General features: G+C 45.7%; 2 protein-coding genes across 4 annotated transcripts in view; one reads left to right on the top strand and one right to left on the bottom strand.

The window, feature by feature from the left end:
- Positions 1-3,502: 3,502 nt before the first annotated feature.
- Positions 3,503-11,905, bottom strand: FASTKD3 (FASTK mitochondrial RNA regulator 3). Of its 2 annotated transcripts, XM_019743371.3 has the most exons (7): positions 11,774-11,905; positions 9,265-10,736; positions 8,558-8,643; positions 6,443-6,617; positions 5,294-5,363; positions 4,841-4,955; positions 3,503-3,842 (listed from the first exon to the last, which is right to left on the bottom strand). In XM_019743371.3, exons 2-7 carry the CDS (start codon positions 10,700-10,702, stop codon positions 3,744-3,746), a joined length of 1,983 nt encoding a protein of 660 aa, XP_019598930.3. In that variant the 5' UTR covers positions 10,703-10,736; positions 11,774-11,905; the 3' UTR covers positions 3,503-3,743. The 2 variants fall into 2 exon arrangements, 1 of the variants encoding a protein (XP_019598930.3); XR_012495189.2 differs by lacking the exon at positions 5,294-5,363.
- Position 11,906: 1 nt separating this feature from the next.
- Positions 11,907-19,008, top strand: part of MTRR (5-methyltetrahydrofolate-homocysteine methyltransferase reductase) — a 38,187-nt gene continuing 31,085 nt past the window's right edge. The window contains exons 1-4 of one of the 2 annotated variants that reach the window (XM_074329095.2): positions 11,907-12,019; positions 13,619-13,783; positions 15,345-15,498; positions 17,250-17,367. In XM_074329095.2, coding sequence (XP_074185196.2) covers positions 13,655-13,783; positions 15,345-15,498; positions 17,250-17,367 — 401 coding nt within the window. In that variant the 5' untranslated portion in view covers positions 11,907-12,019; positions 13,619-13,654. Of the gene's footprint in view, positions 12,020-12,725; positions 12,913-13,618; positions 13,784-15,344; positions 15,499-17,249; positions 17,368-19,008 lie in introns of those variants that run through there. The other variant, XM_088796427.1, reaches the window with a different exon arrangement.

Consider the following 19,008-nt stretch of genomic DNA (forward strand, 5'->3'; position numbering starts at 1 on the left):
GCTGCCCCCTAGTGGCAGGCATGAAGACTATCACTGTGCTGCAGGGGTTGTGCTTGCAAGTTAAAAGAATTTTTTTCCCACCAATTTTTCTTTCTCGGCTTTACCTTTTTTCCTTTCTTTGCTTTCACTTTTGAAAAACTACAGCAATATTAAACCTCCTTCGAAAACATTATCAAGTTATGGCTCCACTTGTGCTTGTATAGGTAGACATTCAAATTCAGTGACCTGAGAATTCAGTTTGTAAGGACTAGGCTTTATAATCTGACAGAGTTTGTCAAACTCACCCTAGTTCGTGAAACCAGCAACCTTATATCTGCTTATTAGCCTAAATTATTTGTGTAATATACACATTTGTATATTACAAATTGGTAATATACAAATTTGCTTCAAACAGTGTCAGAGTTAGGCCTAGCCTCCTTCCCAGTGACGACCCCATGTGCTTTGCGCTGGGGGCTCTGGCCACGCGATGCCTGAAAACTCGCCTACCACACAGACCCTCCTTCCTTCCTTCTAAAATGCAGCTCACAAATCTCGACCAGAAAGAAGCCTTCCTCAGTCCCCACGTCTTGCTTGTGCTTCAGGAATGCAGCCCTTTGCCGCCATCGTCTGCTCATTCTTTCTCTCACCCGACTCCTAGCCCCTCTGGGCAGCGGCTCTTGTCTGCTTCCCTCTGGAGCTGCAGCATTTAGTGGGTGCCCAGCATTGTCGGAGCTCTTTAATGAATGTTTGGTGAATGAAGGAAGGGGGTCGGGGAAAGCCAAACGGGACAAAGGCTCAATAGAGGAGGGAACAAGATGTACAGAGGGAGCCGTGTCTGATTCCGATTAAAGCAACCAGGAAAGAAGGTCATGATGGATGAGAGTCAGGTAAATTGAAAAGGTGGAGGAAGAATATGTTAGGCTGTGCTTTTCCTTCTTAGCATTTATAACCAACTCATTATCTCTGCGTGGCTATTTAGTTAAGTCTGTCTCCCTTCAAACTATAAGCTGCTTACTTCACATCTCAGGGTTGTTTCCTACCCAAGGATGAGCTGAGTCACAGGGGGAGGCAAATGATGCCATGAGGTTGGCCTGGAGGCTGGGGAGGGAATGGCAAAGTCACCTGGGCACAGGGACACATCAGAATCCAGCACCTCTCTCCCATCCAATCTCCATTTGCTTCCATGTCTCTTCCTTCTCTATGATTACAGGCATAAACTTGAAAGAATGACCTCAGAACTCATCTACATAGTTCCCACTTCCTGTTTTAAAGATCAGCAGACCCAAAAAGGTCAAGTGAAGTACGAGGTGTGATAAAAACATACACTTAAATAAATTATTACAGTAAAAAACACATTGCCATTAATCCCCCCCCTCAGAATACGTCCCTTCCCTTCCCTTCGAACACACTTATCCCGTTGTTCTTGCCACTGTCTGAAGCAGTCCTGGAAGTCCTGTTTTGTGAGTGTCTCTAGCTGATCTGTCATGGCTGCCTTGAAGTCCTGAATCAATTGAAAATGGTTACATTTCACAGTCATTTTGACTTTGGGGAAGAGCCAGAAGTCTCATGGTGCCAGATCCATTGAATAAAGTGGATGAGGACACACCATAATGTTTTTATGTGACAGAAATTGCCATACCAGAAGCAATGTGTGACACGGAGCCTTTCCGTTGTGATTAAAACATATGGTGAATGCTGCTGCTGAGTGCCAGCCAACGGAAAGGCAGGGGTCTTCAATACAGGAAGCGGCACGTTGAACCTTAGTAACAATGAGTGACAAGTTTAACTTGTTTGGTGCAGTTGGGTGTGAGCTACGGTTGAGAGAAGGTGTGTTTTAAAGTGTGCCGTAAATCACCCTCCATCATGACAGTGCTCTGTGTCACACCTCACTTTTGGTATACGGCAATTTCTGTCAAAAACATTATGGTGTGTCCTCATCCACCTTATTCACTGAATCTGGCACCGTGTGAATTCTGTCTCTGTCCCAAAGTCAAAATGATTTACAACATCAAGGCAGCCATGACAGCGCAACTAAAGAGGACTGAACTGCTTCAGAAAGTGGCAAGAATGATCGGGTAAGCATGTTCAAAGTGAGGGGGAGTATTTTAAGAATTAGTGGCAATGTGTCTTTTACTGTAATGAATTTATTTAAATATTCACCGTATTGTCTGATCACACCTCGTATATTGCTTGATGGGGTAGAAATTCAGACCAATAGTAGCTGCATAGATTGTGTGCTTACTCTGCTGGCAGTTTTCTAAGTGCTTTATTAATTATAATCCTCATTTCAACCTGTTACGGGTTGAATTGTGTCCCCCTCAAAAACTACATTTAAGTCTTAACCCCCAGTACCTGTGAATGTGACCTTATTTGGACATGGGGTCTTTGCAGATTTAATCAAGATGAGGTCATTTGGGTGAGACCTAATCCCGTGACTGGTGTGAACACACACACACACACACACACACACACACACACACACACACACAGAAGCCAGCCACGTGAGAGGCAGGGATGCAGACCAAGGATGCCTGGGGCCACCAGATGCTGCCAGGGGCAGGAAGGGTCCTTCTGTAGAGGCTTCAGAGGGAGCACAGCCCTGCAGACACCCTGATTTTGGACTTCTAGCCCCCAGAACTGAGAAAATACATTTGTTGTTTTAAGCTCTCCATTATGTGGTACCTTGTTGTGGCACCCTAGGAAACTATTCACAACCCTCTTAATCATTTATTATCCCTGAAGAAATAGGCCCATGGTCACTCCGCAAGTGGCCAAGCTGGTACTCAGACTAGGCTGGATTCTTAGCCACTCGAGTCTCCTGCTTGGGACTAGCTTTCAGTCTCTCACCACTCATGAGGCGTGACATGCTGGCTAGGACACCCCTCCTCTCTGGGCCGGTCCACTGTCTGTAGAAGGGGAACCACGCCTCAGTTGGAAGGCCACGACTCACACAGCGTAAGGCTCAAGTGCTGGGCACGGGCTCAGCAGTGAGTGACGACAGCATGGCCTGTCTCCTTGGCCAAGGTCATAGAACTGGCTGGTGGGAGAACCTGTGTCCCACTCCAGCGCCCTCATGAAGGCTGCCCCCTTGTCCTGGCTCCCGGAAATCTGTACCTGACCATGACAGGAAACTGACACGTCTACAGAGAACTAAAGACAACACAGTGCACTCTTGATTTAAAGCTTAGAAGCTTCTCCCGCCAAGCTACCCCCAAAAGCCCTACCTAAGTTTGTTATGTCTTTATACCTTTTATTTAAACAAAGATAAAAGCTGCCATATGACTGTATTTTGTTATTAACTGAAGGGTTATTTTTGCATAATTCTATGTATGTTTGTAGCTAAAGGACTAGTCTGTTTTCATTGCTCCTCCTCCTCACCACATATTACTTCGTGTAAGAAAATATAAAAGGTCACGGGAGGTAAAATGTCTTCCTTACGTTTGTTAGAAATGGAAACAAGAACATAGTTCCAGTTAGATAATTCTTACAAGACGAAAGATTTTAAAATAACAACACTTACTCATTAATTTGATCAATTGTTTATTGTATAAAAGTATTTATGATACTTGTATTAAATAAAAATTAAGATTAATTGCAAATTTTCCACCGATAATTACATACATGGTATAAGGTAAACTCCAGCCCCTTTCCAGACACCAGTCCATTAACAAATAGCTGATTCACAAAATACATTCTTTTTCCTACACTGAGTCCATGAAAGCAGTTTCTTTCATTGTGAGTTCTGAGCCCAGTATTCCTTCTGGTTACCAACAAATGCCAGTGTTTTGAGAAAATAGTTTTCTTTGTAAATATTCCACCAATTCAAGTCTTGATTTCAGCATCTCAATCTCGTAATAAGGGAGCTGTAAAGGGAGGAAAATAAAATTCGTCATACTCCTTCATAGTCTGAATTTCCCTTGGGCTTTTGGTTACTTATGTCTCACGCCCTCTGCCATGGCAGAAGGTAAGCTCCTGGAGGGCAAGGGTCATGCCAGCTTTCTCATCCCGTGGGCCGTGCCCACAGCAGCACCTGGCACATAGCAGGGGCTCAGTACATGCAAAGCAGAGCGTGCAAAGAAAATCGGTGCTCTGGTATTGTCAGGTCGGAGTACAAGGTGACCTTGAGTGGGGAGCTGGTGAATGAGCAGAGGTGAGCTACTCGAGTGCTGGAGACCAGTGTGGTGCTGGAAGCAGCTGGGCACAGGAGAAGGGTGAGGGAATGCAGGGGACGGAGGGGGCGAGGATGGGAAGTGACCACTGGGCTCGGAGCGAGGGCCTGGGACGGAGAGATGCAGAGGAGCTTCGACTTGGTCCTGTAAGCAGTGCAGTGAAGGCTGAGCACACGCCGGTACGAATGGTTCTGGAAAATTAATCTGGGGCTGTGCCAATGGAATGGAAAAGTACCCAGACAGGAAAGCAGAGGGCAGACGGCCTGGGAACTGGGGACGCTCCATGGCATCCCCTGGGCTCCTCATAGAAGATCTTACGTGATTTCCGATGTAATCTCAAATAAGGTATTAAACATTATGTGTTTGATGAAGATCCTGGTTTTAATGGGCTATCTTGTCCATTTTTATTTATTAAATCGGGGAAATTAAAACACAACAGACATTCCAATAATTCAGTAATCCAAACACAGGTAAGCAGAGCTTACAGGGAACATAGGGATTCCCCACTTTTGGAAAACCAAAGGTTTGAAAGTTCTGTGTTTCAAAATATGAATGAAGAGGTTTAGGCCTAATTAACAAAGTTGGCATTTAAATTCTTGGTCCTTTGGGCTGGCCAACCACTTAGTGCCCTGGAAAAAGGAAATCTGAACTACTGTTTGGGGGGGGGGGGGGGGGAGAAGACGAAACCGTACCTGAACAACCTTATAACCCAGTAAGCGTAGGTGTCTTTGCTTGATGGCTTCCTTTCCCAGTAAGTGTTTACTATTCAAACAAAATCTTTTCGGACCATCAATACACAGGGCTACCCTGAAAAGTTGGAGAGAAAATTTTTAAAATAACCCAAAATACTTACATATTTTTAGTTGCCAGAGTTTATTTGGGATTTGCTTTTTTCCTATTTGCCAATACTATTTTCAAATGAATTCTGACTGTGTATCCTTTAATGGTTGAAAAAGCACTCAATTTTATTAATATTGAGGTTCATAAAATATTACAAGGAATTTCCAAAATTGCAAAGTGGTGTTTTATGCTGCAAAGTAGTGTTTTAATTTCCAGAATCATGTCTATTTTTTTTCACTTTCCTAAGAAAACAATCGTTTATTAACCTCAATAGACTTATAACATAAACCACAAGTTTTCTTTACCTTTTATGTACATCTTCATTAACTGTAAATGGTAATACAAATCCTTCTTCATCTAATTTAATTTCAACATCTGGTGAGAAAAGAGGAAAAATCCTTCGTGTGATCGTCTCACAAACACTACCTTCCTTTCCTCCTCATTCTGCTTTGCTTCCTCCACGCCGCACTGACCAGCTGGTGGACGGCTGCAAAGTACTGACCACACCTGACACTGGTGAGAATTTCAACTGGTCTGTGCTCAACCAAGGTAGCCTTAAACCAAGAAGGCTCAACTACACAAAAACGAGTGGGTTCGCAGGTTACGTGGGGTATAAAAAGAACCACGCACACAACTGAACCCTTCAGTCCACACAGTGAAGAAAATCCTTTAAGTTAAGCCTAGTTAGACCCTGGTGCACCTTGAGCCTTTCGTCAAAGGAGCTCCCAGGGCCTCCTGGGTAGAACAGCACCCCGACAAGGGGGGTCCCCAAGCACAGGCAGATTCCCCTTCCTTCCTTCTGGTGTTCTGCTGTGCCTTTTGTCATGGGGCCCATAAAGGAGGGGGGTGAGATGTGACCACCTGAAGCCCACAAAACACTGTACTCTTTAAGCTGATTTTCCTTTACTCATCAATGTTTAAATATTGCAAAGGTCTGGGACGCTAGCCAGCACTGTCCAAAAGAACTACGGTGACAGAAATGTTTATACCCAAGCCATCCAATATGGCAGTCACAAGCCACCATGGCTACTGGGCACCTGAAGTGTGGTTAGGGCACCAGGAGCCGAAGTTTGAAGTTTTCAAAACTTGTAATTAACTGGAATGTAAACTCTCTTGGACACCACTGTGCGTAACAGCAGCCAAGAGTGCCTGAGCACTTACTGTGCTCCAGGCAGCAGCCCGCATTGTAGTCCTAAACGAGTCTTATTAGAGGTCACCCTTCTTCCACTTCCCAGTTTACAGATAAGATGCAGCATGAAAGGTTTAAACCTGCGCAGAGGCCTTCTGCTACGGTGTGGCTGTGGTGCGGGCCCCAAACCACCTGGACTCTGCAGCCCGCTGCTCACCGGAGGGCCACGTCCACTTGGCATTTCCAGACCTCCAGTCCCACGTGCTCCATATGAGAATGCACACACGCTGAGGTTTAGTTCACAACAGAACTCCCTTCTGCTTACCTATTGTGTAGCAATACGGCGTTAACACTTTGGAAGCAAAATACTGTCTTCCTCCTAAAAAGTCAATCAGTCCACTCATCACAGACTTATAAAGCTGGAAATCCACAGGCGTCTCCAGGGAACAGCACGGAGTAAGAAACGACTTCACTTGATATTTAGGAAGAAGTTTTGGACCCTAAAATTCGTATGTGCAAACATGAGAAATACAAATAAGAACAAAGCCAGAAAATAAAACGAAGGCTACCTGAGTGTAAAAGTCAATCAAAATTACTTTATAGGCATAATACATTTCCAGGACTTAGAACAAATACCTTTCTCAAAATGACAATGCAAAATAGTCTTATAGTTCAAGTGCAATAGTTCAAAATAGCTTTTAAATGTCTTAGAAGTAGTCAATGATCCCCGTAAGACAGAGAAAGAGAGAAAGAAAAGGGACGGAGGGTAGGAAGGAAGGGAGAAAGGAAGGAAAAGAAAAAGAAAGAAGGAAAACAATGTTATGATAGTTCAAGAAATAACTTTGGATCTAAGAATTGCTTTAAGGACCTTAAGGACACTGAATTAAAATTTCAGTAGTAGAAAATGTGATAAAGGTGACATTTCAATTCAGTAAGAAAAGAATACTTATGGAATAAATGGTGGTAGCAATTCGTTATCCATGTGGAAAAGAACTAACTTGAAGTTGTCCCATCACAGACTATAATCAATTATAGGTAGATTAAAGATCTAATTATAGTAAGAAAAATAATATTTTTTTAAAATTTAGTGAAATTCTTATATTACCTTAAAAGTGATAAAATATTCTTAAGTGAGCTAGGAAACCTAGAATCCATAACAGGTAGATAGATCTGACTACAGAAAACTTAAAAATTTCTGTACAACAAAAAGGCACGATAAATATTAAACCAAAAATAAAAACTACAAGCTAGAAGGAAATGTATGCAACATACATAATAGTTAATACCTCTGTTTTACAATGAGTTATACGGGGCGGTGGGGGGGAAGCTAAACAATGCAATAGAAATGAGTTAGGGGGTAGAAAGGCAACTCACAGCAGATGTAAGTGACCAGTAAGAATGTGAAAATGTGCTTAACTTAATTATTGCTCATTAAAATACAATTGAAGCATGTGACGTGGTACTTTTTCATTGAGTCAAATGACAAAACTTATATGACTAATAACAGTGCAATGAAGTGGGAGGGACAAGGCCACCTTCATTCATTGCTGGGGAAATGTGACATCCACAAGTCTTAGGACGAAAAAAAAATCTCTTGGTATTTGTCAAAAATCCAGTAATCCCATTTTCAGGAATCTACCCTCTAGATTAAGAAAAAACCCAAAAGGCTCCAGTATGAAAGGATACGCAAGGATGTTTATTACAGTGCTGTTGATAGAGACAAAAGTCGGGAAAACCCGAACGTCATCAGCAGTGATAAACACCAGGAACTACCACGCCGTTCTTAAAAAGAATGCGTTGGATCTTTACGTGTTGCCCTGAGGAACGTCCACGATGTACTGGGCATAAAATCAAATTGTACTTTGTCCCTCTCCATGAAGAGACAAATTGGACGAGCTACTTTTAAATGTGGTTCGATCAAGTATGGAGGGCCAGGAGGGGGGCACTCCTGGAGATACCACCTCTGACCCTAAACCAGGTGTGGGTAACATTACGAGACTCAGTCTTTAGAGAACTTGATGGACGCACAAACTCCATGTCCACTAAACTTATCAGACCCGAGGGCATTTGTTGGCTTGGCCTAGAGGTGTAGGCGGCGTGATTTACGATGCGTTCAGTCTAGTCACCGGACCCGACAGGTACCAGAAAGCTACAGCCCTCAGCATGATCTCCGAGGACTGACTCATATGCCCTCAGCACTTGATAAAAACTCCCAAGTCTTACACAGTAGGAAGTGGGCCCTTCAAGGACAGGAATCAGAAGTGGGGTCCATTTATCAAAGAAAGGGCTATCCGGTGGCCACTGCAAGTAAATGGAAGTTCTGCTTTCTAGTGAGGTTACTGAGACAAAGCAAAAGAGAAAGAAGTGAAAAGATGTTGGGGGTGGGGCACATGAAAACTTCCCTCACTGGGAAATAAGGCGACACAGTTTGTGCTTTTACCTTATAGAAAGGACATTCGAGGATGGAGGTTAACAAAAGTTGGGTCAGTTGTGCTAGGCTCAGTCTGTCCAAATGTGATTCTTCACCTAAAATAAAAAGCATCCCAGTCACAGTTGAGTTTGGATTTTGGTATCTATAATGAGAGAAAAGAATATGAAGCATGGATAAGGAACCTTTAAATGACACTAAGAACATGTTAGTTAATTATGCTGTCTTGCTTGCCATCAGTGTACTCTCATTCTGACTTTCAAGAACTCAGCTCCTAATTAGAGACTACATAAAGGGGAAAAAGTAAGTTGGCTGAATTGGTGGGAATTTCCTTTAACTATGGAGATCCAGATTTTTGACATATTTGGTGGTCTTGAATTAAGATGAACACCATCCGCTCAAAATACAAATTAGGAGTTCTACAGTGGCTGTCTCACAGAGATTCTAACGTCACGGTGACTTGTGGCACTGCCACCACCACCGTCCCACAAGAATCCTCGGTGTCTCAGCTAGGGCAGCAGAGTCTGTTTACCCGAAACTGTTTTCTCTCCAGACGCAGTGTCCTAGCCCTCTTTAGCTCTGCATTTCCACAAGCTTGTGCAACTGCAGATGTCTCCTTTAGATTTATGGAAGGAAAAAGAAAGGCGAGGCACTGCTCAATGTAAAAGGCACATATGTGACTTGAAAACGTCACAAGTTCAAGGTTGAAACCAACTCACCCAGGAGCCGTTGAAGAAAATAAGGGCTGTACAGTTTTGCCATAAAGTTGACAGGATGGTATTCAATAAGCGAACACGAGTGGAGAAGTTTCAATAGTGTTTTGGGAGGAAAGTGATTAAAATGAGTGAATAATGTATCTTCTAGCTTTCTAAATAAATCAGAGGCATTTGGTGGCAAATAATTGAGTTTTCCAAATGCTTCAATCAACTCCGAAATCTGACTAGGTGAAAATTTTTCTGATTGGCAAACAAAAGTTTCCGCCACTGCGTTCAGGATGGGTTCTGAAAGAATCTGTTTTCTGCTGCAGTACGCTGTGACAGTGCTGACAACCTCGGGGTCCAGGGTGAGACAGAGAGCAGCCACATGCTGCTCCAGGGCTGCTGTAAGAAACCTGTCGTTGTGCCCAAAGTATATGAAAGCCTCTAAGACCTTCCTGAGCTCTTCGTTGGTGAAACGAGGGATATGCCGCACAACATATTTTCCCAATTTTATAACCAGAGGAAGTGCCTGAGTTTGATCAAGAGCCACTAAGGCAGTGAGAATTTGGCTTATCAACTTAGGACTCAGGTTGGAAACTATTGACAGGGAAAAGTTGTTTATCTTATTAAGAAGCATCTGGTGTTGGTCCGCTTTTTCAGGACATGCCTGCAGTATCCTATAAAGGGCCACAATATCCTCAGGGTGGAAGTTTTCCAATTTTTCACCTTGCAGTTGATATATAACCAAGTCTAGTGTCGCACAACCTGGACCTTGCAATTTAATCAGACTTTCTCCAAGAACACAAAGACCATGGACTTCCAGGCCACCCCTTTGGAGACGATGCTGGCATTCTGCCACCAGGTTCAATAACAAGTTACTTTGGGGAGCCACATCCAACAGAGTCAGGGCTTGCAAAGCAGTCACCAAACCAGTGTTTGACAGATTTGAGGGTTCCTGTTCAAACTGAACGCATAGAGCTTGAAAGACGTGATTCTCCAGTATTTCCTTTGGCAGTCCTTGCTCACCATCTTTTCTTTCCATTTCACAAATCCGTTGTAAGGCTGCTGCCGCCATTGTATCAGGCAAAGTCTGCAGTGTGTTTATAAAACTTAGCACTTCCTCTGGTGAAGTGAAGTTGTTTAGTCTCCTGTAAAATATCTGTTCGTCCATGTTTTTAAGATTTTGTTCAAAACTGTCCAAATCATGTACTTGAGAGAACACTGGCTCACCAACTGGATGAAGGTCATTTCCATTTTCCGAATGGAACTTTTTACAGCAGGCATGATGGAACCTGACCCTGAAAGGCTCAGGTTGTAGTGAAGAGAACCACGGACGCAGACGCTCGCTGACGACCTTGTGAACGTGATTTACAGGTTGACTTTTCAGAGCAGCCAGAGCTCCATGTATCCGGAAATCAGATAAATGACAAAGGTTCCTCCGCAAAGTAATTAAAGCCATGCCATCAGATTTGCAATGCCTCTTGATTTCATAACTAAATTAAGGAATAAAATACATGATTAAATACATGAAGAACATGACTCATTCGACAACATCCAGGCTTATAAAACTAAGAATGAGTGGCCCAAAGAAGCGATTAATAAACATTTGCCACTAAAACGTAAGTACCGGAAGAGCAGAATCCCTTTAAACCTAGAGCTTAGAAGTGGCTGGCATCTATCAATCAAAATCACTGTCATTTGCCAGGCAAATGTTGTGCTTCACATGTACTAACTTAATGCTCCCAACAGCAACATGAAGTACTTTTATTATTTCACAGGTGAGGAAACTGAAGCACAAAGAAGTGACTGTACCCAGTTTACACAGCTAGTTAAGTGGCCGAACTGGGAGGCAAAAGCAGGCAGCCTAGACCGTAAACGTGCTTCCTGTAGGTTGGTTGACGGAAGGACCTGCTTTTGGTTAAACACACGTTTTCCGTCAGTGGTTGGGAATCCCCGGATGAGGAGGGCTCGCGACAGTTACGTTTTGGGGGAGTCAAACGTTATACCCGATTTTCTGCTGGGCGGGGAGGGTGTCAGTGTCAAAGGTCACGTGTACTCAAAAAAGGCAACGGGTAAAGTGGCCAAAATTCCTATAGGTCAGTGTAAAGCAAGGGTACAACACGCGCTAAAGGGCCCTAAGGTTTTGGTTTCCGCTCCGAGCCAGGATCTCGCCAGAACTGAGGAAGAAAAAGGTCCAGCTTGGTGCTGGCAAAAACGCTGAATCAAAAAAGGAAAATGATGCAGCGGGGAAATGGGCGGCCCGTTCAGACCTAAACACCCTGCTGAGATTTGGGAAAACGAACGTGCAGGACAGAGGAGGCCGGGCGCCCCGGGGGCCGCGTCCTCCTTGGAATGAAAGGACCCCAAGGGCCGGACGCCCCCAAACCCGGCGCCCTCGGGACCTGCGCTCAAGCACCGAGAGCGGTGGCCTGAGAAGAGCTGGGCGGGCCAGTGCAGAGCCTCAGCGATGCCGCGGGCCCACGCCTACCCGCCTCGAACACCCGAGATCAAAGCCCGCGTGGATACCTACCGAGCTCAGCCCACGGGAGCTCACAGCAGCGTTGGACCACGGGAGCCTCATGAGCCTCCGTACGCGCGCGCACGCTGCGGCGCGGCCGGCAGCACGACGCATGCGCGGGGCCGGGGGTCGCGCATGCGCGGGGCCGGGGGTCGCGCATGCGCGGGGCCGGGGGGGGTCGCGCACAGTGCGCAGGCGCGGGAGCAGGGCCCGCCATTCCCGCGCTGGCTCCTGGCGTCTCCGGCTGGGCAGCTGCAGGTAAGCGCTCCGCTGTTGCTGTTCCCCAGTCTGGGCCGCTGGCCCCCCGCGGGCCCGAGGGGCGGGCGGCCCTGGGTGCACGAGGGGACCAGCTTCCGCGCCCCCGCGTCCCGCCCTGGGCAGGGCTGGGGGAACGCGGGTCGCTGGGTGAGCAGCGGAGGACCGGCTGCCCGGGGGCTCGTCCCTGTCGGGTCCCCGGCCGCGCCGCGGCGTTTGCCCCGGCGGTGCTGGTCCCGCGGTCGCTGCGGGCCCGCCCGTCGGCGTGTTTGTTCCGAACGCTTTTCCAGGCGGGGGTGGGAAGCACACGGGGGCGGGAACCCGTGGGGGTGTCGGGAGGCGCGCTGGAGACTCGGGGGGTCCCGGCGCGGCCCCGGCCGGAGTGGGGCGCCTGCTCCCCGCTGCTTCGTGACCGTGCGCGGCGGGTGTCGGGGAGCCGCCTTGGGGGCGTGGGGAGCAGTCGTGCTTCATAAGGGGGCGGTGAGACCCGCCTGTGCGGGGCTCCCGAGAAGTGTCCAGGTCGTCAGGTGTGATCATACGCGGTGGCGTTTCTGTCGCTGCACTTACACAGTTGTCAGTGAGCCCTAAACGTGTCGTGTCTGTGTCTGTCCTCATTTGTGTGTTCATTTATGCAGTTAATTGAGCGTCTGTTGTTGGCCAGGCGCTGTTCTGAACCCTAAACGTATTCCTCGATTGTTAGCATGTTCCCCAACACGATTCTTTTGCCTTTTTCTTTGTTGCTTCATTTGTCCCGAGGTGTAACTGGCCAGAGCAGAAAACCGTTGGTGGTTCATTCACCAAAAGCTGAGACTTTGAGTTGAGTTCTACTTTAGATCTTTTCCTACGAATGAACAGTCCCCCAGTTTTAGACACTGGATGAGTATGGGGGAAAGTCAGTGAGTATCCTTTATTTTATTGCTGCTTTTCCCCTTCAGGAAAAATGCAGGTACTAGTAAAATGCTTGAGTGGATTAGAAATATTTTCTTTTTGTACGTATGTAAGTGTGTGTGTGTGTGTGTGTGTGTGTGTGCAGTCACATATACAATTGATATTGAATTAATAAAACATAGTATGTGCTTTAATTAAATTTAGTGCTCTGATTAGTTCATTTAGCATTAGAATCAATTACCAACCAAAAATCCTACAGTTTTAATGAATTTTTACTTTACCTTTTGTAAAGGAGCAAGCAGAAATATTAGCTGAGATGAGGTGAGCGCTGCTGTGTGTCCACCGTTGCCCAGGTGCTCTGCACCCATCGTCTTGTCAGTGGCCTCACTGTTACCCACTGTAAGGGCGGGCGCTGAGGCCCAGGCCTGTTGGGAAGCTTGCCCGCGGGTCTGCAGTGTGAGGGACCAGCCTGGGTTCAAGGCCAAGCAGTCTGACCCCGGAATGATTTCTGAGCCATGGAATTCGAGCTTCATTCCTGTGTCCTTTTTGCTTTGATGAATTCTCTCACTGTTAAAGACTTCTTGGGAATGCGTGCTAACAAAGTCAGAAGTTATTTCACACTGCGTGTGGATAACGTTTATGAGGGAGAATCAGTACCTGCAGGTTGTTACTGCCTTCAAAAGAAAATCCCTTTTTCCCTTTCCTGTTATTCAGTGTAACTGTGCGAGCTGTGGTACGTGCCTCGAGGTGATGAGGAGGTTTCTGTTACTCTATGCCACACAGCAGGGACAGGCCAAGGCCATAGCAGAGGAAATCTGTGAAAAGGCAGTTGCACATGGATTCTCTGCAGACCTTCACTGTATGAGTGAGTCAGATAAGGTAAGAGCTGTTCACGCAGACGTTTATCCTATCAACCATGTTGTGAGATTCCCACCAGCTTTTCTATTTTACATATAAGTGTGCATTTGCCTTAGACTAAGTAGTCTCAGAAACTGAAACATGTAACTTCTCAGCCAGCACGGAAGGCGTGGGCTTTGCCTTGTTTACCTCGCAGGTGGCTGTGCGAACAAATGAGATGTGTGTGTTCGCGTGCTTGTGTGCGCTTTCCACCTCATGGTCCCTAGTGCCCCATTTGTATTGCCCCAAAATAAAGACCTTGCTATTCATGTCGAGTTCCTCCATCGAACAGAATTTAAAGGAGAAGTGTAAGGATTTAGATAAGACTCCGCTTCTTTAGGTCAGGGGCTGCTTGCTTTTACATTCAATCTCTGCAGAAGTTCTTACCTTGAGTTACATACGATCTTCACAGCTCTGTGTTCTTCTTACAGTCAGTCTGGTTGAGACCTCCAGATTATACTGTATTATACCTACCAGGTCATAGCAACTAGCAGGGGCCCTCACACAAGCACGAGAAGATGTGCCAGCCACTAAGCAGTGAAATTCAGTTCGGTACTTCAGAAACTCCTCTGCCAGTACACTCTCATTCAAGTTCACATCCTCTGGCCTTTCCCACGTCTCTAGTCCAAAAGACTAGACTTTGAGCAGTACAGGTGAATTATAAACTCAGCTCATAGAAGGAGAAGCAGCTAGTTCCTTTGTGCTGCGAGGCCCCGGTGACACCTAATGTGGTCACTCACTGACGGGGCGTCCTCCAGGGACCGCCAGTTGGCTGGCTCCGTAATTCTGCAGTAACTGTAGATTTACATTGCGGGTGCCGCATGATGGGGTACAGTCCGAGTCTGTTACTACAGACAAAACAAGGTCGTCATATAACTAGCCCCTGTTTGGCCCCTTGGGTCACCTTGCCACCTAGGTCAGCAGCTGTCTGACAGGTGAGTAGTTGATGTTTCTCAACGCGATGTGAGTCACTTGTTTGCTCTCCCCAGCTGAGTGGTTTCTCCAGTTGTTCCCGATCCAGGTTCAAACAGGTAGCTCGTTTCCTAGATCATGGGAGTCCTTTTCAAGGGGAAGTGACTTGAACAAACTGCATAGACATAGGGTTTGATACACGACTTGTGTAGTGTGGTGTAAGCGTTGAGTCGCTCGGTAAAATGTTACTCAAATCCTTACCTATTATATCAGCTTGAAAAGTAAGGTGGATTCCCTTGAGTCGAAATAGATGACATTTGTGCAGTAGAGCTCATAGGCTCATAAATGGAGACAGAGTAATGTTCTATTTGAAATATTTAAATTTAGGTTAAAATTAGAATGCAGACGCTTGATTTTTAACTTGGAAACTAATGATGTCAGTGACACAGATGACGTTCTGAGCTCCCTGGAACCTGAGGGCACGATAGCCCTGATGCTCTGGGTACCTGTCTGGGTACAGTCGTGCCGTACGCAGTGCTCATTGGTTCCAGACACAGGAAACCAAGCTGGTTGCGGGAAGTGAAAACTACACACAGCAGCCGGTCCCTGACGTGACATCCTTGTTTTTTAGTATGATCTAAAAACTGAAACAGCACCTCTTGTGGTGGTGGTTTCTACCACGGGCACCGGAGACCCACCCGACACAGCCCACAAGTTCGTGAAAGAAATACAGGACAAGACGCTGCCGATTGATTTCTTGGCGCACCTGCGATATGGCTTGTTGGGTATGTGCTGTAATTGCTCTTAATGTACTCCATTATTACTGGCTTTAATTCTGGCGTCTGAATGTATCTTTCAAAACCATGACTTGTAATTGTATGGATGTTGGGCTTTTTGGTTTTTTATATAAATACATATGTGATATTTAAGTGTACATAATGTGCTTTGTTCTATGGCTGCCTCCCCAGTCTCCTCCCCCCCCCCCCCAGCAGCTCTGCAGAGCCCCTGAGTCATGTTCTTAACCAGGGGCGCACATTAGAATCAACCAGGAAACGCTCTCAGAGTACTGGTGCCCGGCCCCACCCCGAACCTGCTGGAAACACCCTGACGGAGCAACCCTGCATGCTCTTTTATTGTTGCTGTTTTCACAACACTCCCAAGTGGACCTCCCATCTCCCTAAGAACCATTCCCATAGGAGGGTGGTTTCCAGTCCTGGCCTCACACTGGCATTGACTGGAGGAGGTTTCGTTAAATCCCGGGACCTGGGCCCACTCCAGTGATTCTGACGCGGTTGTTCTGGTAGCAGTATTTTTAAAAGCTCTCAGGGTAAGAAACTCTGGCCGAGGCCTCTGTGAAGTGGAGAGTAAAACATTAGGATAAAGACTCAGAAGGACCAGCTCAGCAAGATACGATACCAGGCAGGGAATTCAGGGCCCATTTTCCTGGTTTGTGGTGGGATTGTTCATGCTTTAGAGTTATTTTGGGGCGAGGGTATCCAGCAAGGATGGAGTGTGCTGGTAAGTAACTGACTAGAAATTTGAAATTATGACCCTGGCCGAGGTCGGTCGTATAGAACATATTTAAGAGAATATTTTGGAGTATGTACTTTTTTTAAATTCAAGTTTTTCTAAAACTTTATTTTGAAAAGCGAACATGTATATGTTACTGTAAATTTTCTCAGACCATTATTAAAAGGGAAAGACTAAAGCCCATCCAAGAATTCTGGTCAGTCTTTTAGGCCCATGGACGGATCCACCCACCAATTGCTCAGCCTGTTCTCGTTAGGAGAGTATATGGAGGTGATGAAATACTAAGGAGTTGAAGCTTTTAATTTTACATTTTCAACCAAGTATGAAAATGTTAGTCCACTTTCGTACCAGGGAACATAGAATCTATCCTTAATTTGTCCAACAGAAACATAGCAAGGGGCTGTCGCTGTTGCAGATGTGCCTGTGTCCCCAGACTCGGGGTCAGTGAGCCCATAGAGGACCAGCAGGTAGGAAGCATTTCCGGTTAGCAGGCCATGTGGCCTCTGCACCAGCTACGTGCTCAGCTCAGCTCTGCTCTACTCTGGGCACTTGAAGCTGCCGGAATAGGAACAAATGTGTTTGGCTGTGTGCCAACAAAACGTGATTTACAAAGACAGACAGCAGATGTACTTGGCCCACGGGCTGTGTGCAGACCCTTGCACTACATCAGAAAAGTTTGTAACAGACAGGTTTTTTTATACCTATCTAATCCTTGTTTTAAGATTTCCATGTTTTTTACACAGATCTATGGAAACAAAAATGTGAAATATATTTCTGTTAAAGGTAGTCGACAAGTATGTTGTTTCAGTATGTCAGATACTTTTGCTTTGTAAAATATAAGAACATTATCTCATATTTAGTATTATTCAAGGAAAAAGTAAGAAAATATGGAGCTACACCTACCTTATTTCCTGTTCTGTCAATGGGGTGTTTTTGGTACTTATCTGCCTTTCTGTCTTAAAGTTCCGAGCTTCTTGCGCGCTGATAACCTGTGTGGGCTCTCTAGGTCTGGGTGACTCAGAATACACGTACTTCTGTAATGGGGGGAAGGTAATCGACACGCGGCTTGAGGAGCTTGGTGCGCGGCGTTTCTATGGCACTGGACACGCGGACGACTGCGTGGGGTAAGGCACTGCACTTCTCTGTTACTCCAGTGAGCCTGTCTGTGTGTATGTCCCGAGAGTCAGCAGGTTGATAAAAGTTGTTGATTGAGCCCTGAAACTGCCATCTGGAAAGTCCTCTTTTAGGTTCAGTGTTTTTAGCTCTAGGACCCATGATCAGCCAGAGCTTGGTGGACCTGTTCCACTGAGGTTTTCAAGTGCCTCATCCTTCTCAGTATCTGCTCATGGAAGAAAGTGGAGAAGGTACCCCAGTACAGTCACGTAAAGTGTAACTTTATCTTAAAGTGTGCAGGTATCTATGAAAATGCACATTTTCTTTAGGAATTAGGGAACATGTGTGCGCCTCCCTCAGCTGTGCACACGGGGTGACTGCTTAGGGCCCTGTACCTGCCCGGTACCAGCAGGCCACTGTCACTGATGGAGAGCCCAGACGGGCCTTCACAGCACACAGCACGCTGCATCCCTGGGCTCCCTCCCCTTACAGCTCAGTGGCCCTTTGCTACCATGCCTGCCAGAAGTGTACATTTTATTTTAATTACTATTATTCTTGTTTTTACAATTCAGTGTTTCCCACTATGTGTCCCCTTTCCAAACCTCTTAGTGTGTTTATTCAGAGATCTTACAGATGCTGTCCCACCGCCTACTCTGTCATTTAGCCGTTACGTATTTTCGCCAGATAACAGCACACCCATGTGACGTGTTTTTACTAGGTGCATGCATTAAACACATCTCACTAGATCTTTGTGAATACTGACAAATTCAGCAAATAATGACTAATGTTTTTCTGCTTGTTACTACCTGGCAGGAGTGTGTTGGCAACCCTTCTGTTCTGCTTAACCCCCTCCGTGCCTACTCTTTGCGTAACATTTTCTGCAGCAGTGATGGTGGATCTTTTCCGTATCCCCAGAGCTTGTCTTTGATGGTGAGAAAGCTCTACCACATTTCCTTGCAGGTTACCTTTTAGTTTTGTCCCTTTATATTGGGTTCTTTCCTTTTCTTCCAGAACCTCATTGGCATTACTTTTTTATTGTGTAGTGTGAGCTATTCAGTTGCTGACTCCTCATAAAACCCATTAGACCCATCAGTTCATCCATTTTACGCCTCTTCAGAGGCTTTCAGTTTCTCTGTTCATTTATTTGGTGTTAAAATTATTGGGTTTATTAGGTGTTAAAATTTTTGAATGTTCATTTCTGCAGCCTGCATCTCTTAAATTTTCAACCTAACAAACTTACTTGAATTTTCCCTTTTCTAAAATTTAAATATTTTCTAGAAGACATTCTGGCTTAATATACCACCACGCTGAGGGGATAAGAGTGCGGATTGGAGTCCAAATACTACCCGGGTTCAAAACCTTGAGCCCTCACTTACTGAATGAGACCTTGGCCAGATTACTTCAGCTTTGTGTGCCTAGGTCCTTCCCTCCCTCTGTGAAACGGTGAATACTATTAGTATGTATTGTGGAAGGTTCTGGAGAGGCTCACGTGCCTTCATACGGTTGTCCTCTTAGAACAGAGCCTGCCATGTGGTGAGCACTCAGTAACATTAGGTCTCTCTCTCGGTATCGTCTTCTTACTTCTGAGTTGTGAGAATGGCTTTTTCAATGTAGCTGTCATTGTTGAGCCCGTAATTTCATACACTTGCTTT

The sequence above is a fragment of the Rhinolophus sinicus genome, chromosome 3 (assembly GCF_057876585.1).
Source record: "Rhinolophus sinicus isolate RSI-liver-muscle chromosome 3, RSI-T2T, whole genome shotgun sequence".
Lineage (NCBI taxonomy): Eukaryota > Metazoa > Chordata > Mammalia > Chiroptera > Rhinolophidae > Rhinolophus > Rhinolophus sinicus.

Coding starts and splice junctions, on each gene's coding strand:
- FASTKD3 (XM_019743371.3), bottom strand. CDS start 10,702: ATGGCTTTAATTACTTTGCGGAGGAACCTTTGTCATTTATCTGATTTC. Junction 5,364..6,442: donor GCCGTATTGCTACACAATAG/GTAAGCAGAAGG, acceptor TTTTCTCACCAG/ATGTTGAAATTAAATTAGAT. Junction 3,843..4,840: donor TGGGTTATAAGGTTGTTCAG/GTACGGTTTCGT, acceptor CTCCCTTTACAG/CTCCCTTATTACGAGATTGA.